Genomic DNA, 26,476 nt, shown 5'->3' on the forward strand with positions numbered 1-26,476 from the left:
ACACACAGAACAAGATCATAAACGATTCAGACGTGCAGGAAGTCGGAAGTGGGACGGCGGGACAGGAGCGGGAAGTCTGCCGATGCACCTACCACGGCGGCTCCGCCGGGAGAGGCGGCGTTTGGTATTTGGAGCAGAAATGTCATGTCGCTGTCACAAACCATATCCAAATGAAGGACGGTAACGTCTCTGTCAGAGAGGCGGATCGTGGCTCTCGGTTTGAAATGCAAATCAAAGACGGATTTTGGGCGTTTCACTTTGAAACGGCTCCAAAATGAAATTCACTTTCCTCGACGCTGAATGATTTATAAAACAAACTACCGCTACTGCTTTTTTGAAGCTGCAGAGGCAGCTCTGATCCCGAAATGCCAAAATAATATCAGTTTAGGGAGGCAGGGTCCCGCGCCTTTCTGAAGATATCAAAAGATGAACTTCAGGTAATGACTTTTACTCTTCAAAAATAGATGGATACCCTTCAGGAAATGAACTCTCGAGAGATGAAAAGTCTTGATTCTCAGTTTTGGAGCGTGTGTAATGTATTTCAAGCATCTTTAGCTTGATTGGATGAGCAGGTGTCGCCTGTTAAGAGAGGCGGAGAGGAGCAGATGGCGAACAGAATCAGGCTGAAGGAGAAAAATGCTGTGTTGGTTTCTCAAGTTTATTCGATCTGTGGTTATCAAAGACAATGCCCAAGAACATAAGTTATGGAGAAACAAAAAAAAAAAGCCTTCATGTCGAGGGGAGGGGAGGGGGGGGGAAACTCTGAGTTTGATATGACGTAGCATCATCGTTTTTAAACATAGGCATATTTTCCTCATTTGTTTTAAAACAGCAATGTTAAAAAAGTCAAATAAAAATATAAGGAACCGAACAAACTGATGGACAGAGACAGCAAAGATGCCGAAATGGACATTATCTCAGTGGAGTGCTTCTTCAGGTGAACCTCGGGACGGCTCGAGTGTCTGTATGTGAGTGTGTGTGTGTGTGTGTGTGTGTGTGTGTGTGCGTATGCGTGTGTATGCGTATGTGTGTGCACCATGAGTTCACCAGACTCCACATAATCTTACCATTGTTCACTAGAGGTCACCGGCGAGGTGACCGGAGTTTACCATTGTTCCAAGTGCTGATAGGCTGAGGACAGCCGTCGCCGCCAGTCTCCCGCCGGCCACACAAAAACACGATTCATTCAGGAGGAAAGCTAGAAAAATTAAACACACCGCTCACCAGAAACCAGGCACCTGGTCGTGACATGGCCCCCGTAGACTTTAACACCACGCGCACACACACTCACACACTCACGCACCCACCCATCCATCCATCCATCCATCCTCTCGCGGACACTGTACAGTATACAATGCACTAACCCCATACATACAAAATTAAGAGCATTAAAAAACACTTGATAAAAGCACAATATGGTTTTGTAAAATTAATTGCACATGAAGAGACGAGGTGGAGGAAGCACAGTGAGAGGAGCGGGGCGGGGGGGCGGCGGGGGGGGGGGGGGGGTGAGCATGGCAAGAGGAGGGTACAGTACATTCAGTAAACAAAAAGAGGAGGAAAAGGAAATAAAAAGGCAAGATTAGAATTAAAACCACCAAAAGGAATTAAATAAAAATCAAAACACGTTTTTTTTCCTTTTTTCAGTTTGTCATGTTTTTTTTTTTTTTTCCCAGTCATTGATTCCAAAGCTCACTCTGGGCTGTGCCAGTCTTCCAGTAGTCCCAGTGTCGTCTCAGGAGACGGAGAGAGAGAAAAGCGAGAGAGAGAGCTCGGTCAGTTGTGTTGATTTCAATCGTTTTTTTGTTTGTTTTGTTTTTTTCTTCTTCTCTTATTTAAAATCAGTGTTCACGTCTACGTCTCTACAGACCCGACACGACGTCGGGCGGGGGAGTAGTGGGAGGGTGCAATTCTTCCATGACCCGACATATGCACAGGCATTTTACAACACACGCACGCCCATATGTTCGCACACACACACACACACGCACACGCACGCTCAGACAAACAGAGTGCATTCTCATTCCCATCAACCCCTGGGTGCAGGCGTCTTCTTTTCTTCTCAGCTTAGCGCGTCGAGCGCGCCTCGCTCTTCTGTACAAAAGCAGCCTCCTTCCCTGGAATCGGAGCCTACGTGTTTCTCCTCACTCCTTCTCTCCTCTTTTTTATTATTTTTTTTTTTTATTTTTTACATTTTTTTTTTCCTTTCTTCTTTTTACTTCTTTTGAGAGTTGAGCAGTTTGTCTGCCTCGGGGTACATCGGGTACTTCACCGTCTCTATTTTCTCCTTCACCTTGTAGGAGGGGTAAAGGCCGGTGCGGCCCAGTTTGCGGTTGATGCCTTTGGAGTAGCCGTCCCAGTGGTTCCCCGCCACGCCGATCACGTCGCCGGGCTCCAGCGGGATGTCCTCGCTGTTGCGCGGCTGGTGGGGGTAGATGGCGATCTGGTTGTGGGCGTTCTGGCCCCCGAAGTAGTAGATGTCGTCCAGGGAGTAGAAGAAGGAGGACGCGTCCGGATGCAGCGTCTGCATGATCTCGTAGGCCACGCGGCAGACCTGAGACGAGAGAACCGCAGCCGGGGATTAATTTTCATGGTAGGATCTATAAATGTCCTGATCATAACTCTGCAGAGGCCCCAAACAAGGACAAAAGGACTTCTCACTGTCAGCAATGCACATTTCCTTCGAGTCCTGATAAAACAGGGATAAAACACTCTAATCGACCCCTTCCAGTCAGATCCTTGAAGTAGGCTAATAAGGCCAAAATGTGAGAGGAAATTACAGAGCTCGCACGATTTCAGCAGCGCTGGCAGGAAGCCGATTCTTTCTATGCTGTAAAACAGCAGTACAGCGGATGACTAATGCCACCGTAGCGAGGGTCCTGCAGCGCACGGGGAAACGGCTGCTATGCCTCGAAACATGTGAGAAAGTGGAGACAATGCGGCGGGTGACAATCACATGACTCTGATTTCTTTCCAAGTTTTTGATCTGACTCGTGACAAAAGTGGAAATATCGGCTAAATAGCGTCACTTCTGCGGCTGCAGCGTGAGAACATTTTGTTTTCAATAATCTCATTTGTCACATGTAATCAATGTGTTCGTCTTTTTTTTTTGTTGATCTCATTGTCGTCTTTCTGTTGGTCCTTCAGAGACTCACGGTGAACACATGATCTCACGGTGGATGAGGAGGCCAAAGGTCCTGAAAACCTTTATTGAAGGACTTTGTATCAAACTGTGACTGATTTATTTTAAGCATAACGTTCTGGATGAATGTTCAGCTGGAATTTCTTATCGTAATTAAATCAACTATCTATAAACCAATGTAAATTAAATCAACACAGAAGTTCACAATGTCAGGACTTCAGTTAGTGACACAACGGATCGATTTCTAACGGAGCCAAACCAGGATCCTAGGCTCACATTTCAGTCCAAGAAATCACAAATATTAAAGAATTAAGTAGAGTTACAATGTCATATGTACTCTTTCAAAATGCACATTGTGAGAAAAGCATTGTGAGGAGCGTATCTCCGACGTGAATGTGTGTTTCGCCGTCTCACACATCTCCACATAAACACCACGGTTTGGATCGTTCCCATCCTCCTTCGCCTCAACCGTGAAAATGAAATGTTTCAGTCATAAAAGTGTGTGATCGTGCGAGAGCAGGACGTGGAGCGGTTCAGACCGAGGTTTGAAGACAAAAGACTTTCTAAATCCTCAAATCGTTCCACCCCAAATAAATAAATAAATATCCAATCAAAAGACAATATGGGAGTGAAAGTGCATTTGACAGTGTGGGGACTTTAGTTGGTGACACATCCGAACGGATTCCTTTATTGTTTTCAATCACCGTTTTCTTTCTTTATTCTTCTACAAGAGAGCAGGAATCTAAATTCCAGTCAGCTCTGAGCGCCGCGTGTCGGTTTGAGCTGCTTTCATCCCAACGTCAAATCGATGCCAGCCTTCAGTTTCCAAGCGAAAAAAAAAACAAAAAAAAAAAACACAAAACATCAAAATAAAATTCCACGCTCTCTGTGAATGTGAGCGGCGCGGGGTTTGAGCTGACCTGCGAGGAGAAGGTGCAGACGAGGAAGTCGGTCTGCGACAGGAAGTGGATGTCCAGGATGACTCCTCGCAGCGAGTTCTCGGTGTAGCGGTTGTGGAGGCCCGCCGACCACGAGATGGAGTTGTCGCTGATGAACTCGTAGTCCGGATACCTGCACCGGGCACGAGCACAAGAAGCTCACACACTGCAGGAAAATACAGGAATCTGGTGTCTCGACGGTAAACGCGCGGCTGTAACACCGACTTCGTCTTAGCCTCTTGCAGCAGCGACGGGTCGTCGGTGGCCAGGTACACCCGCTTCTTGTCGACGTGGACGCGTCTCGCCAGATGTTGGAACTGCTCCTCCACGTGCACCATGTACTCCTCTATGGGGTGGAAAGCCGCCTCTGTGCCCACCTTGTCCGTCCGCCTCACATGGACTCTGCAAAGACGGCAGGAACAGCCAGAGTTACACGCTCGCATCGACGACGATCGCTGACAAACACATTAAGTGGAGAAAAAAATCCATGTACTTCTTTTCTTTTTTACATATTTATTTTAAAAAAAAAGTTTTCTAACCTCACTAGCTGTTGTATAGTAACGATGAACGATTTATAAATTGCTCATAAATAAGACAAACGTGACGAGCGACTGTTGACGAGTCAACGGCAGCGGCGAGAAATACAAGAATTCACGGCGAGGATGAAATAAATGAAATTGATTTCTTTGTATTCACACCGGCAGAGGCTGGTTTTAACTGCATGCTGTTCGGGATAAAGTCATCTGTTGCTCACAGCTGTATTTTTCTTCTGCTGCCAAAGTACAAAAAGAAGCAGCACTTTAACTTTAATGGCATATTTGGGGTAGTTTTCCCCATTGTTGGTGTAAACACGCGCACAAAAAAAAAAAAAAAAAAATGATGGGACAGAAGGTAAAAAAGAAAAAGAGAGTCAACCACTGCCACATATAAAAAGAGGAAGTTTACGAAACGCAGCGAGGAAGAAAGAAATAACCAAGTCAACAGTCAGGTTGTTTTTTTCCTTCAGTGTCCTTGTCATTGCTTCCAATAAATAAAAAAAAAAAAAAACAAGAAGAAGGGACAAAGAGAACGTTCTGTCACCGGCTGCACACGTGAGAAAAAGAGCGCAGCTTGAAAACAGGAACAAAGTGACGAGGGAGAACGGGAACTCCTCCGACACACGAGCTTCCCTCAAACCGATGGACGCCCAACTCCAATTTTATTCCATTCACAACTATTCAATTACAAAGCCGGCCGCTCACATCTGCCTTCTGACTTCTGGCCTCGGGGAGCAAATGAAATTTCCACATCTGAGAGGGAGAAAAAAAAAGCCCAAACAAACCTTACAAACCTGACCAGCTTTGACTTTTAGAGGGAAAAAGGTGAGTTTATTCATTTTTTTTCCCTCTTCTTTGTTCAGATTCAAACATTTCCATCTCGGTGGCCAGTTCTGCCTCCAACGCACGACATCTGGCCCAGGAGCGTCTCCTCCGAGACACATTAGCTTCAGGAAATTTTTTTTTTTATTTTTTAAATTTCAATGTACCTGGATAAAGAGTATCACTGTTTTTCTCTTTATTCGGGATCTCTCCGTCACTTTGGAGAGGAAAGCAGCCTCTCTCACCTCAAGGTTTCCGCCACCTCCTTTTGTAAGAACCAAGTGGGAAAGAGTGGAAACAGAAAAGAGTTTGAGGCTCAGAGGAAAACAGGCGGCTCACAGCCGGAGATCAATCTGGGACTATTGAGGACGCTCGTCTTTATTTACGAGGAAAATTAAAGCCGGAGAATGGAAGCGAGAAGAGGCGGGAGGAGCGGCTGACAGGCGTCGGGGTAGCTCATTGGCCGCCTGCGCGTCTGATTGGACAGAGGTCTCGACATCGGGCTTTTCCAGCCTTTGTTCGGAGTTTCTCTCTCCTGCTCGCTTGCTTTCATGTCTGCCGCCTTTTTGTTCGCGCAAGCCCTCTTTTTGTCTGGCCCTTTTCTCTCTCTGTCAGAGAATCAGAGGCCACAGTGAGCTATTGCCTTGCTTTTAGACATCTCCTCCTTCCTCCTGCGATCCCACCAGCACTCTCCAACACCACCACCACCACAGTGATTCAATTCATTCCTCGCCTTTCATACAGTATTGGCAAGGCAGCGAAATTCTCATGGTGGGCGTAAAAGCATACATTAAAGACATCAAACACACCTACACGAGATGCGGCAAGTGCTGATTCCAGCAGGCTGTGACAATGACATACGTGCCGAACACATTACGGGTTTGCGGACGACCTCAGTGATCCGGACGACTGCAGCCGGCCCTGCGAGTCTTTGGAAATTACATCAAATCACGGCTTACGGAACGTGCACTCTGGACGCCAAACTCGCCAAACTTGGTATGTGGATTTATTTTCCACACTTTAATAATCTATGATGACACAGTGAAGATTGGAAATATCTCAACTCAGCCGTCGGAGCAACAATGAGCTTCCAGAGGAGCTTTCATGAGCCCAGAATAGACGCTGTGGGTCCTTCTACAACAAGCATGCTCTCTCATTAGGTGTTTTGACGGCGGTGGAGGATCAAGGTTACAAGTGAACTTCCTAAAGTCACAAGTTAAAATTGCATAATAATAAAAAAAAATAAATACATTTTCGGATTCGATTCTTGGAAAAAAATTGTGTTGTCTGTCGTCTGTGATGCACTTCATCACGACCGACTGGCACATCCGACCATATGCTGCCACATCTGACGCTGTTTGAGAAGAAATCATGTGGGAGGGAGAGATGTGAATCCAGAGATTTTGGCTTTCTCATCAAAACAAACAAGGAAGTCGATTTCTTTCTCTTATTCCTTTACAAATGGATGTTTTAACTCCTGTGTGAGACGCCACACCGTTCACCATATTACAGGTATAATCACTAAAATTATATAAATATATATAAATATAATATAATATAAAGTGTCTCTATGGATCATAACTCAACTAGAATCTTTGATTTACTCCGATCTGTCTCTAAACCACTTTGAGGACTGCGCTACGATCTCGGCTAACTTTGTTTTTCTGCTCTCCATCTTCTCATGTTGCCCTCAGTGACTCAGAACATTTTATCAGTTTGGCAGTTATTGCAACTCTCAGCCGCATTGATCACCAGATTTAAACGAGGCTCAGAACTCCTGCTGCGCGGCTGATTAACCTGACCTACTGTTGAGCCACTTTTCTCCAGGTGATTGCCGTACTGCTCCATGGTTTTTTTTTTTTTCTGAAATCCATTATATACAACCTAATGTCACTAGCAAAATAAAGTGCAATCTGAAAACCAACACGCCACGGTGTTTCTGTTTAGATAAATGTGGGCAACAGTCCTAGAGCACATGATTTCTGTGGAATACATCACACTCTTTCCCTATTATCATCCATATATACTGCTAAAATTACCCAGGAATCCTGTGATTAAATGCGTCCGCCAAAGAAAAATGCAGCGACTCGGCGCTCGATTGGGCTTTCCAGACGCTTTCAGCTTATTGTTTTGGTTCCAAGGCTGCAGAACTCAGTCCCATTGTCACTTTGAATCTGCATCGTATTTAATCAAGAGACTACGGGTAAATTAGACTCCCTTATTTCATAATTGTGTGTCATTTCTGTATTTAGAGCCGCGTCTCCGAAGAGGTCAATAATTCGCTTCAGCCGGAGCAAGATTCCATTTTTAGAACAATACCATAGTAGCGAGCTTTTATCAGCAAGATTCATGAATAACGCCCGTCATCTGGCAACAGATTTTGATTAAAACACTTTTTTAAAGAAGCAAAATGGAAAATACCAAGAAAAAACCCCCCGGCTGATTATGCGTTGATTATGTAACTCAAAGTAGGGAAGTGTTTTCAGGGGAAAATGTGCAAAAGTCTGTGATTGCTTTAACACCCAAAGCACAGTCGTGGGCTCCAATCACGTCGAATCCACCTGACACATGAAATCCTAACACATGTACAAAGCAAACACGCTTCTTGGTAACCATATCGCCATGGCGACTGCGACGGTAACGGAAGCACTGGCCCTGCTATCTCCTCCGCTCTGACAATCCTTCCCGCCATTAGGCAGCATTAAACTGTGTCGCGATGGGCCGGCGCTGATAGCTGCTTTTAGTCGCTGGCTCCCAGCCTTCTCGTGACTCGTGTCCACAGGGAGCAGAGGAGGGCGGCGGCGGCGGCGGCGGCTGAAGCGTGTGGGGGTCGGCTGGCAGTTGTTGGGCGCTCTGGGGACAAGCTGCCTTTCTCCCCACCGCTGCTCGGTTCCTCTCTCCACGCCGCCGCCGTCGCCCTATTGCCTTCCCCTTGCACCAACACTATGGATCTCTTTCAACTCTGCTTTTTACGTCTCGCATTCGCCCCTTCCTCTCCCGCTGCCCCCCCCCCCCCCCCCAACCACCACAGTGCTGACTGAAGCACAGAGGCACTTTGTTGCAACATCAGTAGCGGAGTGGAGTGGCTGAATCAAGCGCTGGGAAGGAAGGCGAAAAGGGGGATGAAAACTTTGCGCTCCCCCCCCGGATCACTGGGGAAAGGGTTACTGAAATGAAGCGCGAGGTAGAACAAAGTGCGACGACGGAGACGTGTGGAATACCATGAGAGCCGCAGATTTGCGAGCAAGCCCGGGGAAGGAGTGTGAAATATATAGAATTTGAGAAAAAAAAAAAATTTAAAAAAATCTTGGAGGCGAATGAACAAATGAAGACAGAGGAACAGTAACAAATGAAGGGGTGGGGGCGGGGGGTGTAAGATGGGGAGGATGAATAAGTTGGGTGAGTCACAAAAAAAAAGAAACCCCTGAAAAGGGAGGGCTGGGAGAGCGAGACGGCGGCGGCGGCTGGGGCGATGAAAGGCAGAGAGGTAAGAACCAAACAGGAGCGAGCGACAGAGAGCGAGCCGAACAAGAGGGAGCGAGGAGCGAGCGAAGCAGGACGGGGGGGGGGGGGGGGGGGGGGGGGGGGGGACTGACGGAGACCAGCGACGATCACTCGCAGCCAAATGCAGAGAGAAAAAAAGAGAAGCTGTGAAGGGCAAGAAGCCGGCGCAGACGCCGCCGATATATGGATGTGACTTCTGAGGGAGATGACAGAACGAAACCAGGCTGCCTTCAAATCCTATTACAAAATAACTCCCAGCATTTGTTTTAAACTGCTTCCTTCGGCAGGCGGGTGGAGTCGGCCTCACGGGACCACGCAGAAACCCCGGAACATCTCAGCAGGAGCGGCTGAAAGTCACTTTTGTCGTCACTGACGGCTTCACCGCGCATCATCTATACTGTCTTCACGCGCTGAATACCCCTCCTCCCCTCCCCCTCCGTCAAGCCCAGTAGGTTAAAACAGCTGCCGAAACATGATTTGCAAAGTCATATTCGATCCGGGGGGAATTATTTATGAGTGGAGCGAGGCTGGCAGACGGCACGTGACGGCTGCTTGACTGAAGCAGACAAGTAAACAAACAGCTCGACGTGTCCAAGTCGTTTCTTAGAGAGCTGCCATCACAAGTCCATCACGCTGTTTTGCCAACGTGAGGAGGAGGGGTGGGGGTGGGGGTGGGGCGGTGGGGGGTCGGCGGCAGCAGGTCCTCTTGAGAACTGATCATTTCACACTGCTGAATAGCTTTCATTTATTCTGCGATCTACAATTTCAAGTCCCAGGTCGGCGCCGTACAGGGAGAGAGAGAGAGAGAGAGAGAGAGAGAGAGAGAGGGAGAGAGAGAGAGGCGTCTCTGGAGATGACACAACACTGAGTAGCCGGAATGAAAGCTGACATGGTTTCAAAGTCTGAAATCAGCCGCCGTAACGACACTCTGGGAGTCGCTCTCGTCTCATCCGCGACGTTTATGCCACGTTTCATGAAAAGTTTTATTTGGATAGAGAGGTACTCACTTTTTCTTTAATCTACAAAAGCACTTAAAAAGTATATTTTCTTTGAAAGAAAAGGCTGTAATTGTTTTATAGTGTTTCTATTGTCAGCTCCAATATAAACCGTCTGTGACACTGGAGCCTGTTTGTCTCTCCGGTAGAAGCGCATGTTTAAAAATAGGTCACAGTTTTATTGTTAGTTAGAAAAAAAAAGGCGACACGACTTCACAAAACATTCAGGTACTGTTGGATTGTGTTACTCAGACTGGAGTTATATGGAAAGATTTTGGGATTTTTTTTTTGTTTTTTTTTATAGACCTGAATCACAGCATAAAAACAGAATTTACTCATGAATGTAGAATCTATGGACAGACATGACAGTTCTTTAGTATCATCTGTTACCAGGATTACAGAATAATTTCCTGTTCGTATTATTTTTTAGGGATGGTTCAAATACCAATTAATGACGAATACTCAAACGTACAGCTCATGCAGCTGCGTAAGTATAAAAAAAGAAATTAATGACCTAGAATTGATTTACATCGATATTCTAAATTAATTAACACACTGAGGGATATTTAAACAAATCAAACAAAAATTAAGATAATGTCAGAGTTACCTACTGAACCTTAAATAATAGAGGTGCTGCAATTAAAACAGTGGTATATATCTACAAAAATGGTGATTTCTCTTAAAACAAGTGTAAACAAGAGTAGTAGTTCAATAAAAAAGAGCAGTATATTTAAAACAGCTGCACATAGTTTTAACTATGGACATGCGAGTAGTCGACCTTAGGGGGTGTACTCTCTTCATGATATGTGCCAGGAAGATTTTATCTACATTTTTGTTTTGAATTTTTTTTTTTTTTTTTATTCAATACATGTTGAGTGCATTTGATCTACATTTGGGCAAAAATGAACTCCTGGTTTTGGGAGTATTTGAATCACAACATGAATACCTGTAAACCACCAAAACGGCCGGATATTCGGGTCCAGCACTTTCAGTTTTATTCTCTCTTTACGATACCATGAGAAGTTGTGTCTTTAATCAGTGACTGAAATGCAAGGTAACTCGAGGCTCACACACGCAGGCCAATCAGAATACAGGAATAGTTTAGTTTGGAAATTCCATAAATGCTAAGAAATACGGCTGCCTGATTGATAAATGCTTAACAAGATTGAGGTTTTATTGCACCCATACGGTGTAAGTAGGGCCAGCAATAAAAAATAAATAAATAAATAAAAAAATCCAGCCGAGCCGATGTTGTCTCCAATAAAAGGAGACGTCAGCTGATACCGAGGTGCGGCTGCTTGACGTGTTTTTATGTTTTATGGTGGCAGGATGACAGTGGAAATCAGTGACTTGGAGGAAAAGGATACGTCTCACTTTGATTATACAGAGATGCATGTGAGCGCAAAGGAATGAACCAGTTGTTGTTTCTGGCCTTTTTTGTTTTTTTGTTTTTTTTTTTTTGTTTTATTAGATTTGTTGACACCAGTATAAACACTACAGCCAGCCTCATCCTTTATTTAAAATAGGCAGCCGAGGATGAAAGAAGCGCTGTGGAACCATTCAGTTTTTACACCATGACAAAGGTAGTGTAGTAGCTTCCCTTCCCTTGTCTGGGCGGCACGGACTAATTCCGAATTCCCCATAGTGATGCATTTAGTTATATAACGGCTCTCTGAAAAAGACCGTAACATTGGATGAATATTTGTTGTGGAGATGCTAATAGGGACAACAAAGAGAAGACCGAATCAGACATACAATACCGGCACTATTAGAAAAACGAACCTCTGAGTCCAGAGTGATGAAATTTCTTTAAACCAGTTGATTTGCATGAATATGAGCAGTGTGAGCGTGAGCGGAGCCATAATGAAAATGGAAAAAGCCTTCCAAGGATAGATGAAGGTAGAAAAATAAACACAAAACAAAACACTACTATCAAATTAAGTTACTTTTAATACCATTGTATTAACCTCGTATTAACCTCATCCCAGGCTGTTTGTATTCCACCGCATCCCTTATGGCTATGTCTGTGTTTTCCGTCTCCTCGCTTTGATTGTGAGGCACTGTGTAAACTTTTATCGCAGGATTCGCCACGGAAGTGTTTACGGTTTGCAGAGAAAGAGGGACGCTTCCTCACCCGATGATGGGATGCTTGAAGCCCAGCTTGGCGGTGCTCTGCTGGATCTCCTTCTCCAGCCACGCCTGAGGGCGAACCAGGTACTTGACAAACTGGGACACCCACCAGACGGAGGGGTCGCCGTGCAGGCGGTGCAGGCGAGGGGCCAGGTCCTCCGGGATGGCCAGGGGCAGGTAGGGGGGCCGAGGGTGCAGACTGTCCACGATGGGCAACTCCACCACTTGGACGTCCTTATCGTGTGCCTCCCCTGAACAGGAGCAGAAACAACAGTGGTTAAGAAGACGGAACCAGAACAGAATGGCGTGCTCGGCAGCTGTACACTCGGTTACAAATCACTTATTCATGTGAACTGACAGAAACTCTCCGCCGTTCTGTAGGTGAGCCCGTGCTTCCCGTCTGAAAGTTTTATTAGTGTGTATTCAGGGGAGATGAAGGACAGACGGTTTGGTCTGTGCAAATTGTGAAGTGCTCTGAGGCAAATGTGGGATTTTCCACCATGCAAACAGAGACGACACTCACTTGTCTTCAGTGACCTGGCTTGAAAATGTCCATGTTTGCTAAGCTGTGAAGGTACAGTAAAACACGATATGGAGTCTGGACACTGTGTTCACCAGTCAAGCCGTCTATTTAGTCCTTATCTATCTCATTTATCTTTTTTCAGTTATTTTGTAATGGCATATCTTTTCATATAACTTATCTTTGGTTTTAATTGTTAATCCATGTAACAAAAAAACAATCTATATGTTTTGTAGCTTACAAATTCTTTTCACTGAGAATTTTACAATATTCAAGGAAATAATTTAGTTCAAGCAACATAAATTCTGAGAAGTTAGTTAGGAACCGGAAGACCTGAGAGAAATGAGCAATAAGAAGTGGTTTGCCTGAACGAACAAGCTGAAGTTTTACCCAAACGGCCACATTTTCACAGCTAAATACCGAGAAAGTGCCTCATTCTGCCAGTCTGGACAGCAATAAACAGCAGCTGCCAAAGCCGCGCGATGTTCTGTTTGCAAGGGAAAAAAAAAAGATGTGGCTTCAGATTTAGAACGAACACTCAGATTTTATGCACCTTTCTCCGAGCCAATGTTTCAAAATGGATTAAAAGCTAAAACATGAAGCATGTTCAGCTTTCTTCAAAAGATTCTCCATCTTAAACTCGCAGCAAACGATCGCATCTTCCCAGAGTCCTCTGCACACCTCCGCCACTCTAACATCACCATTCTCACAACACCATTCTCACGCCTACTACGTGAATTCCTGCATCGTTTGCGGCGTTCGCCCAAACCCCAGCGAGTCCGGCTCCTGTGACTGACGGCAGCCCTTTGCTTGTCCTTGCTGGACGGCCAAGGTAAGCTCCTCTCTATCAAGGCTGCGGAGGGCCGGGGGGGCCGAGGCCAGCACCTGGACCGGAAGGTTCGGGAGGCTGAGGATTGTGGAAGCAGCCCTGGGCAGGAGGTTGAGCCGGGCTGATAGAGAAGGTCACCTCTTTGGGCGCCGCCAGAACCCTCACGTCATTTCGAGGCCGGCCGCGTGCGAGCAGAGATCGCGCGCGCACGCACGAACCGCAACGTGTGCGAACATTAACAAACACGCTTTTTACACACCTACATCCGTGCGAGCATGTTCGCGGTTTGTGATCTTCGAAACAGAGGGGAGAAATGGCGGCTCGACAATGATAACCAAAGAGGATTCAAATAAAATAACAATAAAAGAAAATATGTATTCAGGCACACACAAAGAGCCCCGGCTAATCTCATCTCACCAGAAGGGATCTGCCTGGCAGACACAACCTTCACTCTCGCTCGGTCTTAAACCCTGAGCTGAGTTTCTCTTTCTTTTTTAAATGTGTGTGCGTGTCATTTACGTAAAAACAAGTTTGAGGCCTGTGTTTCTGTCAAGATAAAGTGGCTTTTGTAACTCTTACAGACAGGTCTTGTAACGGCTGCAAACCTCCCCCCCTACCCCCCGTAACACACTTCCATAATGAGTCATTAGAGGTGGCCTTTTACACAGAGGCTACGTAAAAAAAAAAGAAAAAAAAAACAGGTTAAAAACAAGGACAGAAGCTGGAACTTGTGTGTGTGTGTGTGTGTGTGTGTGTGTATGCTGGAGCATGAACTGAATATAAATTTGTGACGGCATTAAATATTGAACAGAAAAAATATTCCCAGGCCCGTCTTTGCTTATATAACTGCATTGGCATGATTCACATAAGGGGAGCGGGCATATTTCGAGGTCTGCACTTCTTGGCACGGGCGCACAGACACGCTGTATGTCTTCCTCCCACAGCTACTTAATTAGATCACAAAGCTCTTCCAAATTTCATCGCAACTCCAAAGCCTCTGAATGCATTTCCTGCGCATGCACCACCACTTAAAGCAAATGGGTCGATTCTGACGCAGGATTCCTATACTGTTTTTTAAAGCCTGTGATGTATACTGAGCCTGATAAATATTGCATGAGATTAACAGAGCCATGAGACTGAAGAAGACTGAGCAACGCCGACCAGACACAAAAACGCAGAGCCCCCGGATTCATAACGCGATGGAAGCAGAGTTTGTGAACTCGGAGATCCGGTGTTCCAGTCCTCACACGGGGAGGGAACATTATGTCTCAGAGGCAGGAATTTCTCCACAACAGAGAGAACCTCGCAGGAATACACCGTCTCTGGCAAATTAGCTCTTTGATCAACAAACCATTGTTCCACGAGACGGCTGGTTTCCCTTTGAGTATTCGGAAGTTAGTTTTCTGTGCCAGGTGTGTGATGGTGCTCGGCTCTCTAACGCCGTCCACCGAACACAAAAACAATGTCAGAGTTCACATGGACGCCTGGACTTAAAAGGTGGAAGATACTCTCCGAACCAAGTGTTTTCTGTAATGAATTCATTCAAACCTACTTTATCCAAGCTAAGGTTGTTCAACAGCTGCTTGTTGTGGCCCAGCAGGTGAAGAGGTCCGTCTTTCCAATTTGCATTAAGAAAATATAAAAGCAAGAACTTTTTGTTGTAAAAAATGGATGTACAATATCTGCATTATCTGAACCTGGCTTCCACGGCACCATCAAAAACCTCAACAGTCAGATCTGAGGAGCAGATTCACAGAAGGTTCTGGAACAGCGGTGTCTGAGCGACACACGGAAAAATAAATACACCCGTGTGACCTTTTGCTTTTCCCCAGCTCTCTATAATGCATTTTTTTTTTTTTTTGCCAGACAGGCCATATGGACTGGTGCGATTTCAAGTCCAGAAAACATGATCATTCAGAAAAACCGAATACAGAAATAATACTCAAAATGTATGTTTTTGGACTGCGGGAGGAAACCAGACGAAGACGCATGCAACAGCGTGATAAAAAAAATATCGAGGCATATCTAATATTGTGGAGGTGAGCGTGTTACACTTAAGAGAAATACACACTGCAATCCTGCCAGTGGATAAATGAGATACGTAAAAAGGTTAAGGATACATAACTCGGCCGTTTTACGTTTCTCATAACGGGCTTCGGCTCCTCAACCGTTTTTAGTGTATTTTGTCTTCAACGTTACAGTTCAACCTCAGCTGGAGGGCAAATAAAAGAGGGCTATGCTGTACGTGTTATGATTATTTCCGTGTGGATCCTCTTGTAATGTTTTGTTTTTCCCATTTCCCGTTGGAGGGAAGAGAATCAGCAGGTCCTATAATGACTCCATCTCTATCTTTGATGTTCCCCCAAAGCAATATGTTTTCCTGACAGAAACACGCCGTCACCAGAGCGCACGCCATGCATCTCCTCCCGGTCTATGAATGTCTCGGGTCTTAAGGGACGCGCTTAACAGAAAGTGGGCTAACCATGTAAAGACGCGCAGAGAAATTGGATTTTGAGGGGACTGTTACGTAAAATGAAAGAAATGTGAATTTTCCAAATATGCACAAATGACACAATTTCTCACCCAAAGCAGATATTCACAGCAGATATCCACGAGGAATTGGAGGCATTTACCACACGACGACAGAACATGTATTTCAAAAGCTTAACAGTCAGAGAATTAAAAAAGTAAAAGCATCGACAGGGTGCTAAATGCTCTGACCTTCATACACTTCAGGAATTCAGGAGTGCTGTTTGGCGGGATTGGTGTTCATTACATTAAAACACCATAATCGCACAGACATTGGCAGACTTTCTCCTAATTAGCGAGATAGTCAATGTAAATGCACTTATTAATCCAAGGATTTAACGTCCCATTTGTGGTCCACCGCCCCAAGGACTGTTCGTTTTTTTTTTTTTTTTTTTGCACATTTTAACAACACAGGCATGACCACAGGCATTGCCGAGTACCCAACAGGCTTAGCTACGCTCAGCTAGTTAGCTGGCGCCACCATCAGAGGCGACTGCCTTTGCAATTTGCAGGACTGCGCGAGGACGACCGTCCTGAACGCGGGGAAGGCCTGAGGACGGGGAGTGTCACTCGTAGAGAGCTGGCTGTGGGGTGTGGGCAGCCAGATGGTATATAAGGATCTATAGGAGGCGGCTCGCAAGGCGGACGCCAGAGAAAATACACTAGATAGAGGAAAAGGACACATGAAAGGCAGGAGAATAAGAGAGGGAAGGCAGTGAGAGAGCAGGAGATAAGAGGGGAGAGCCCAGGAGAGCACGAGTCAAATGAAGCGATAGGAGGAAAATAGAGAGCTGAGAGGATGCAGAACAAGGAAGCAATGAGAAGCAAAGCCACGGAGAAGCCACGCAAAACCTGGAGTTCGTGGCTGATTCCTGTTTAAGGACTCTTTGGATTTCTCTGCTTCCTGCGAACGAAAAGGATAATCTATAACTGTCTATTAATCACGGTGAAATCACAATCGCCCCCCTACTCCATCCACTCATACATGACTTTATTACCACAGCATTACAAGGAGGATTCATGACCTTCTAACAAGAACATCAATCTTTAGTCTAATCCTGTATTTCCCTGTCGCGGCGCTGGGGAACCGCCGCTTTGCATGTTTCAGATGTCTGCCTGCTCCAACACACCTGATCCCTGCCTCATTTGAAACTATGGATTATGTTGAGGGATTTGGCGTGCTGAAGCCAGACGACATGCAAAACACGGCAGGCAGTGGCGTCCCCGGACCTGATATCAGCTGTTTTCAGCTGTACTTAAGATCTCTGATTGTTCATATTCGCCAAATTAGGCGAGATGAAAGGTCTGCGGGCATCAGGGCCTTTAAGTTCAGGGGCGGCACTCAAAAGTGGTAAAAATGAAGGCTGTCAGTGACATATTAGATTACTGTGGATCATTTAACACAAGCCACACCGTCATTTAGCTAAATTTGAACAAATGGCAATGTAAGCAGCATAGTGTGGACAATCTTTCTTGCATTTAACCTGGACGTTGTGTTCGAATAGGCTGCTTCATAGAACAGACCTCAAGTATCACATTCAAACATCACCCATTAAAAACATCAGCAGACAAGATGAAATTAGCTTTTCTTGAAGGTATTTACTCATCGGCTTTCTGTTGAAGCTTTTAAATGTCACTCTTATTATGCTGAAAGAAGAATTATGGTCTGCTCATAATCAAAGGATAAACTGGTCGATAGTTGTCAATAAAACCTCAAACGTGATTAAAGATTAGACCGACCCCGGAAAGGATGCTGCACTGCAGCAGCCGCTAATAACTCAGTGATCCACTGAGCAGATGCTGCTATATGTCAGACAGATCCAGAAACTTTAAAACTGTTACATTGACCAGTCAACATTTGTTCTTTTTCAGTTACATAGTTTTTTTCCCCCTTCCCCCCCCCCCCCCCCCCTCCACTCAATTAACAATTGTCCTTTTTGGCAAATCCCACCAAAGCTGTGCAGGTGTTGCTGCAGCTACCAGAGACAATATGAACAAGGACGCTCAATCTCAGCGATAATTACACCACAGACAACCTGCACAGATGTTTCCTCCTCTGAAACCTAGTCTCATACAGCTTTTTCTTGTGAAAGAAAACAGATCTGTGGCTCGATACGAGACACTTTTTCCCGACTGATCATTTAGAATTTTTACTGCTACCTTGGCAAAGCAACACAGTGGAGGTTTATTTTTTTTTCCCAAACACATTTGTTTAGAAAAGCTTTCACATTCAACAGTAGATTAAATATTGATGCCAAGATGGATTTTTGGCAGGAAAGACTTTACCTTGCACGAGAGAAGCTTTTAATGGGACGATATAGGAAGCTTCTGTCTGGTAGCGCAACATGAAAACCCCCTTTTGTCTCAAGTCTAAATATTTGCTGAAATTTGTGCAACATTCTGTGACGAAAGTTGCCAAATTCACAGAAAATGATGAATCAAACTGCACCCTCTGTAGTTTTACACTCGCTGTAGGTCAGAGGAGACGGTTGTTTACAGATTTGAAGTTGCAGGGTTTTTTTTTTTTTTTTTTTGGCTGGGAAATGTAGGAACGGTAACCTGCTGCTGCTGCACCGGCTGCCAGAAAGCTTTAACACAAACTGCACAGTCCTGCTTAGCGAGGGAGTTCACACTTCATTTTCTGCTGCAAGCAGCACAAAAGAGGGACGTCTGGCAGATTCCCTTCTGATAGCCTTAAAAAAAAAAAAAAAAAAACCACGCGGGGGTTTCTAATTGTCCGGCGACCAATCCCAGTCCTCGCCATCGGCATTAACCGAGTGCGAGTGTGAGCGCGCACGCACCTGACCAGTGTCCAGTGGTGGCGCCGGCGCGGTCCGTGCAGGTGTTGCTGACGGGCAGGAAGACGGTCTCCCATCCGCCGGGGGCGTAGCGCCAGTTGTGGGACTCCAGGATGAGCGTGCGCTGGGTGCCGTAAGCGATCATGAAGCAGTAGACGACATGGTGGAGCTGGCAGCCGTAACCGCAGCCCTTGTTGATGTTACACACCAGCTTTCTGGCCTTACTGCAGTCTGGGGGGTTCTGGGGAAGAGAGAGGAGGAGTGTTTCAACAGTTTTTTATTGCTCGACCCCCGCCTCGGATCTCTCAAAGACCTGCTCTCTGACTCGTAATAACACATGGCTGATATTGTTTCTTTGTTTTCCGTTGCCTCCTTCGCTTTAATTTTTTCGGTTTCTGCTCACTCTTTAACCGTGATGCTTTTATCTCCACAACTGTCTTTTTTTTTTTGCACAGCTTTCTGCCTGATTCTATAAGAATTGAAAGTTTTATTACTTTAATCTTTCATATTGTGGAAGGAAATTGTAAATAAGTTCTACAAGCTACACAGATACCCTCCGTCTCCCCTCCAACCTGCAGAAGCATCCGGCCGCCGAGGCATTCCAGAGTCAGATGAGATAGAATTTAGCTCGCTGCAACACTAACTATGATAAAGCTGAAGATGAAAGATAGACTGATGCATGGACTAGTGTTGTTTGTGGAAAAATGGATCATTTTTTTTTCTCCTGCTGCTTCATTCCCAGATGAAAGATTTGACGCTCACTAATTAAAGTCACATTTAATTAAAATAGTGTCGCAGTTTAGGAAGCTGCTGTGGGCCACAAAAAGCTGAGAGATGAAGAAAATCCTTCTTGTTTCATATTTTTCTCCCCAAAAATTAAAATACACCAACTTACTCCGGTAATGTCTCTTCCACTCAATCTGATTTTTCAAATTTATGACTTTCACTGTCATTGTTATCCTGTTGTTTTTTTTTTGTGATTGTTCTTGATAATCTTCCTTCCTTTCTTTTCTCGTGTGCTTTTCCCTTCTCTCTTCCTGATTTCTCTTTAACATTCATCATCCGGAAAACAAGAAAGTTTGAGGGTGGGAACACAAAATGAGACACTGTGAGAAGAAACAAAAACATTCTCTTTTCTGTGTGAAAAGAGGGAAAGAAAGACAAAAAAAAGACGTGTGAACCAACAGAGTGACACGTGCTGCGTTGCCAATGAGTTGCCGGGCAGGTTCCGATCCGCTCGGCAGACGGTTTGAGCGACTGTGTAACGCTCGTGCCAACCGGCTTCCTAAACAGCAATTACTGGCTGATGGGAGTGTTTTCCTCATTAGGCGGCTGCAGCTGTGGATGGTTCACGGTAATCAGGCCGCCCGGCACCCACCGGCTAACGCTGCCTATCACACGCTAGCAGGAGAGGAAGAGGAAGGAGGAGGAGGAGGAGGAGGTAAGGCGAGGGAAGTGAAGAGGAAAAGTGACAAGAGGATGCGGGGAAAAAGAAACTGTGGAGATGAAACGGAGAAGAAGGGACGAGGGGAAAATAAAAAGGGAAGCATGGGGAGAGGATTTAAAAACAATGGAGAGGAGAAGAGCGTGGAGATTCTTTAGGTGCTGAAATCTGATCACTGCCGCCGCTGTTTAATAACGTGAACAACAGACGCTGACGGAACAAACCACACAGAGGTATTTCCTCCGAGTTACAGGCCGCCACGTCCCCGGCGGCCCCACAGGTGTAAGCAACCCCGCGGTACTAATAATCTACGGCGGCGTGCTGACAAACACCGGCGACATAATTCTTGTTTTCCGTGCGAAGGTTGGCACCTTAGTTACGGCTCCGGCGCGATACGGAGGCCCCCCCCCCCCCCCCGGATACAGGGTCAGTAATGGTGTAACTGCAGCGGCAGTGAAGGACTGAGAGACGCGGTTCAAGGGTAACGGCGGCAGATGCTTGTATAAAGGCGGCTCTCTCCGAGCGCCGCTCTGTACCGCAGGTCAAGTGCCTGTTAAAGCGATGTTCTCTGTGAATGTAAGACACGGGCGAAGCGACAGAGCCATGCGGCTCGCAGAGAGCGCGCCAATAGTGTTTATTTAGGGACAAAATGTTGGGGGAAAAAAACCCTGGATGTGAAAACAAAGTTTGGAAATTATTCACAGCAAAGTCCACATTCATTCATTTATTTATTTATTTTTTTTTTGGATGTCTAAAGACTCCAGTAGATTTTTATTGCCCGTCTTGGTTTCCTCTGTTGGCAGATTTACAGTAATATGCTTAATATTGTTTCAGCTGAACGGCATACGGCGCTTCGTATTGTTATTGCCTCTTCCTCATGGAAGGCTGTTGCAGCGCAGAAAACATGTCCTATAAAACACATGAACGTGCAACAGGGTGCCGTACCAAGTAATTGTTTGATAAGTGTGTGCGCGCATAAACAAACTGAAGTATTCCCAAATTCTTATCAGACAATCCAAGCAGGGATACATTTGTTTTCAATATTCTGTTCAGACGTTGTTATAATTTCAAACCTCATTTATCGGGACTTTTTTTTTTTTTTTTTTTTACAACCAGTAATTTTTTTTCTCTGCAATTACAAGTTAATGTTTTTCTATTGTGTAATTGCTTTTCTAATGAGTAGTTTTCACTGCGACGAGAGGAGGCGGCTTTTTCTGTGTGGGATTCAAATTGTATGACACGTGTAATAACAGTCGGAAATTAAAAAAAAAAAAGAGAGAGAGAGAAAAGAACCATGTGCACAATTTACAAAATGTGGAATATTTTTGCTATTAAATGACAAGTTTTAGTTTATTTTTTCATGTCTTGACAGTCAGACTGTGGCATGATGAATGCTCCCGCTCCATGTTTCGCCGAGTTGCGTTCAATGCTTCCTCTCCTTCTGTGGGATTTGCTTCAGCTAAAGACACGTCTGTTACTTCGAGAGGTCAATACGCATTATTCCGAATGGATCCCCGAGCCCCGTGTTGTTAAACCTAAATGAGTGACCTGCTGTTCCTGATGGTAACGGCAGCCGGAATCAATTCAGACTGAGATATTAGAGATGTGATAACTGGCCGGTTAAATGCTTTTCCTATGATCACCTGCTACTGTGGATGCTGAGCGGCGGTCCGGTTCCTGGTACCTCACAGGGGGTCTAAAAAAAGGACTTATTGAAGCAGTTTTTACAGAACGGAGCCACCCGCTGTGTATTAGCCAAAGCAAAAACAGCAAAGTGAAAGAGATGCGGTGAATCAGACGTTAACAGGACGACCCGCTTCGCTCAGAGCTGCTTTATAAGATCCGTTTTTGAATTGAAGATTTGTTGGGTGATTAAAAAAAAAAAAAAAAACATAAATAAATAAACGAGCGCCACACAGACAAAGGAAGGATGGAGCAGAGCAGAGAGCTGGAGAGAGATAAAGACAGTTCAGAGAGCAGAGCAGAGAGGTCACAGTGGAGATGAAAAGTGACCCCGTTGAAGTGAAGGTAACTGAAGAAGAATCACTCTGATTACTGTCTAAGCGCAACAAGACCTTCATTACAAAAAAATATAAAAAAGCCCAACAAATGAAGATTTTCATCCCTGCTGTTTGCAGTCCATGAAATGCAATATTTATTTTTTACAAACCTTAACTTGGATGAAGTATGTCTAGAAGATTGATGGATGGATTGAGCATCAATAAAAACTACAAGTATTATTAAAAACCCTCAGCTGGCGCATGAATCAAATGACGGGTGATCTCTGGGAACAACTGCAGAGCAAAAAACATCCAGAATCAAAATCAAAACCTTGCTCATTATCAAATAATACTCTACACAAATGCTCACAGTGCAAGAACGAGACGAGAGGTTTGTCCAACAGCTCCGTCTGAACGCTGAGAGTGGACAGATGGAGTGAGCTAAACCAGGAAGGGAAGGAGAGGCCGGTGCGGGTGGCAGAGACAGCAGGAAGACGGAGGAATCGTCTATGTATGTACATTTATATATATGTATGCGCGAGCGTCTGTGACAGACCAACACACACACACACACACACACACACACACACACACACACACACACACACACACACACACACACACACACACACACACACACACACACACACACACACAGACCTCTCTGCTTATGAACATCAATCTTGCACTTGTGTGAGTGAGTGCATCCCGGTTGCCTGTGTCGGTGCAGGTGAAACCATCTGCGCACGACTGTGCGCGTGTGTGATTGTGTGTGCGTGTGCGTGCGTGCGTGCATGTGTGTGTGATGAATTAGTGATGGCAGCTGGTGGAGCGGTGTGATCCCTCAGCGGTGGTGACAGCAGCTGTTAGTGGCGCTGTCTCCGCCCAGCCAGACTGACTGGGTCCTCTTCATCAAACGCACCGGCTCATTAATGCTGCGGCGCCCGGTGCTGCACCGCGCCGCCCCACCCGAGAACCCGGCAGCTCCGGAGCCGGCGGAGAGGAGTGGCGCGGCGCGGATGCATCCCCACTTTCAGACTGCGTGTGTGTGTGTGTGTGTGTGTGGCTGTAAGTATACGAACATCCATCTAAGCCTCATTGAGTTTGTGTGTGTGGGAGTGTGTCTGGCTCTTTCCACTGCATAGACAGTTTTACGTTCCTGCACTTGCGCGTCTGCTGATCTGTCATTTTTCGCCTCTGCCGCCGCATGTGTGTGACTGCGTGCGCGACACTAAACCGCTGACAAACAACAAGGATTCCTGCTTGTCAGAATTGACTGTTGGAGCCGTCTGCTATCACACCCCTCACCTGCTAAGCGCGCAAGCGATGCTGACAGTTATGGATGCTGCAAATGAGACAAGCGAGTGTGAAAGATGTCCTCCAAGACGCATATGTGCATTTATAGGCGTGATGGAAAACATTGGCACGGACGCTCGTATAGCTGGTGGGTGCGTGGACGATTGTGTGCGCTTTGCCAGCTGGCAGAGCAGCAGGCGTGTCTGTGGTTACCTGTAGGTAGGTGATTCTGTTCTGGACCAGATCCGACAGGTCTTTAGCCTCCTTCACTCTCCATTCGCCAACTCCGTCCGCCTGGCTGAGGTAGTACAAGTCTGTCATGATAGACCTGCAGACACACGTTTGAAAACGTCACCTTCGGCTGTCATTTCACCCATTCATGTCTTTCTTCTTTTTTTTTATAATATAATATAAAAAATATTGGAAATATCAGTGGAATTAGTGTAAGACAAATGATAATAGTGAAATTTAAGAAGAACTTTAAAAGATAAAACTGGCTTTCCCTGCATGAGCTCTCCGGGTAATAAGCTCCACAACAGAGGAGTCACGACCGTTCTCAGTGAGGAGTTGGGATCTTGGCACAGCTACCAGAGGATTGCAGGCAGCAAGTTGAAAGTACACTTAAATAAGAAAGAGCCTGAACATTTAAAGATTTAAACAAGCAGTAAAATCCTGAAATCGATAGTGAAACTCTCAGGGAGTCAGTGAAGTGCAGCAGGGATATAGATGTGTTGATCTGGCCAGTTTTTGTGGGCGCTAAAGACAATTAAAGAAGTAGCTTAGGACAACTGTATGTAGTCATGCCAAAACCGTAATCTAATGATCAACTAATAATGAAATTAAAACATAAATGACCTTTACCAAATAAGAACAAACAAGAAATGGTCAGATTCCTTAGTCAGTGTATGATTTTCCGTTCAGAAAAAGTGAAAGAGACAAACAAGCTGATACAGCTCAAGCAGAAAAATGCTCTACAAAAGCAAAAATTAATTTGCCATGAAGTCCATTTATACCAAATGATATAAAACCGCGTGTGTGTGATGATTTGTTACACTTGTGCAAAAAGTCACAGCGTCTCCACATGAGGCTGTTTCGCTCTACTGTACCCTGGAAAAACAGTCCTCTCTAAATCTGCCTCGGCTCTCTGTGCCAAACACTGAAGTTCAGACACAAACAGTACATACATCTCAGAGTGGATAGCACTTTATAACATTTACAAGGTACTTTTGGCATAAAAACTGAAATACAACCTTGCTGTTTTGTTGTTATTGGTACTATCGGCTGTTAAATCGTCTGTTGAGGGTGCACCAGCAGCATTCTGAAGTGGGATTACCCCAAACGACCCCGAGAGTCAAACAGCTGGAAGAAGATTGATAAATCCACTCCGCTGTATAATTGGCAGCTATTACTGGCATAAACGTCCGATTAAACTCACAATATCTATTAAAGTAAGCTTTTAACAAGACACCGCTGTCCCTAAAAAACCAGACACTCCGAAGGTCATGGTGACGGAGCTCACTGGCCTGAAAAAGCCCCGCGGTTTGTTTTTGCAGGCACATGCACAGGGGTGGCCAGTCTGAAGAAATGACTTGGAGGCAAACCGGATATATCACACTAATGAGAATAAGAAGGACAGATGGACAGACGTAGGTGCATATGGAGCCACAATCTGAAGACACAATGCCTTCGGCTGTCCCCAGCAGGCACATCTGACAGCAGACGGTTCGTTTCCACAACATATCAACACTTCACTCAAGCTCCACTGTGAGAGCGCTTTTCCTCCCACAGCAGGTTTTCAGAACATATATGACAGGTTGTGTTAATGGATCGTACGCTGCGTCTAAAAATTGACATTATTGCAAAGATAACCAAGTGTGGAGAATGAAAAAAAAAAACAAACTGTGGGCAGCTTTTCAGCCGTATTTGTGACTGCTTTCTGGTTTTTAATTATTTGGAAAGTTTGAGGAACATTCACATACTTTTAAATATGCAAGTCCACGACTTTGAATTATTACACAACTAAAGACGTCCTGCACAGTGCAGCGGCTGATAAGCTTTCAAAACTGCATGAAGACGTTGTGAAAAAACACTCCCTCATATATAATGTTTTATCTATTATTTAATAATCAATTTGTTTACTTCCTTTTTTATGTGACACAGGCATCAAATACTTTAAAATACGGCACGATGTTGCTATAAACTTAAGTTAAGTGGAAAAAAAAAATAGTTTCCAACAATTGTTGTGGAGAGATAATGCAGCTTTACAGCAGCCAAATGTGGAGGACCAGACTAAGACAATCCCCTCAAATCACATGGACGACATGCTGTTTTCAGCATTACTGAGACTCAACATCCCTTCATAAGATCTATAGAGGAAGAAAAGTTGTTTCTGCGATGCCGACTGACAACAACAGTGGCTTTCTGGTTGCCGAGCCGTTTTTTGGATTAAGTCTGCCATCTGCATTCTACTGACAGCGAATCTGTGTAAGTGTCACACACTTGCCTAAAATCGTGACCATCCACTCGAAAACATGCCTGAGGGCTCTGATATCCGCAGCCAAGGGGCAGATGCAAACACATCACACACTCTCAAGCACACACACACACACACACTTGCGCAAGCTTAATTTATTACTCACTTCTTTGACCCAAATCAGTCACATCCTGTGTGACTGAGAGGTTCTTATACATATATTCAGCAGCGCAGGCGAAGACACACACACACACAAAAAAAAACGCGCAGACAAAACGCTTGGAACGTCCAATTTCGAGAGTGTAACACGGTGCACAGAGCCTTTTCCCTCCAACTAACTCAGTATCATTACTCATTGTCCTGTTTTAAAGCCGGAAACTGGAGTGTGTGAATGGATGTCAACCTCTCGTCGGCAGCGGCGCTCGTGGGAGCCATCGCCGGCCCGCCGTGGGAAGCAAAAGCAAAACCTGGCTGGACGCAATACTTAACAAGGGGAGAATCAACAGACGGGCCCTGAGGG

The 26,476-nt window shown here is 45.3% G+C and overlaps 1 protein-coding gene across 1 annotated transcript in view; it reads right to left on the reverse strand.

The window, feature by feature from the left end:
• Positions 1-639: 639 nt before the first annotated feature.
• fut8b (fucosyltransferase 8b (alpha (1,6) fucosyltransferase)) overlaps positions 640-26,476 on the reverse strand; it is a 94,710-nt gene continuing 68,873 nt past the window's right edge. The window contains exons 5-10 of the mRNA XM_030110533.1: positions 23,697-23,811; positions 18,747-18,984; positions 12,072-12,318; positions 4,306-4,482; positions 4,063-4,213; positions 640-2,554 (exon numbers count right to left, since the gene is read on the reverse strand). Of these exons, the coding sequence (XP_029966393.1) occupies positions 2,216-2,554; positions 4,063-4,213; positions 4,306-4,482; positions 12,072-12,318; positions 18,747-18,984; positions 23,697-23,811 (1,267 nt within the window). The 3' untranslated portion in view covers positions 640-2,215. The remainder of the gene's footprint in view (positions 2,555-4,062; positions 4,214-4,305; positions 4,483-12,071; positions 12,319-18,746; positions 18,985-23,696; positions 23,812-26,476) is intronic.

This window comes from Salarias fasciatus, chromosome 15 (assembly GCF_902148845.1).
Source record: "Salarias fasciatus chromosome 15, fSalaFa1.1, whole genome shotgun sequence".
Classification (NCBI taxonomy): domain Eukaryota; kingdom Metazoa; phylum Chordata; class Actinopteri; order Blenniiformes; family Blenniidae; genus Salarias; species Salarias fasciatus.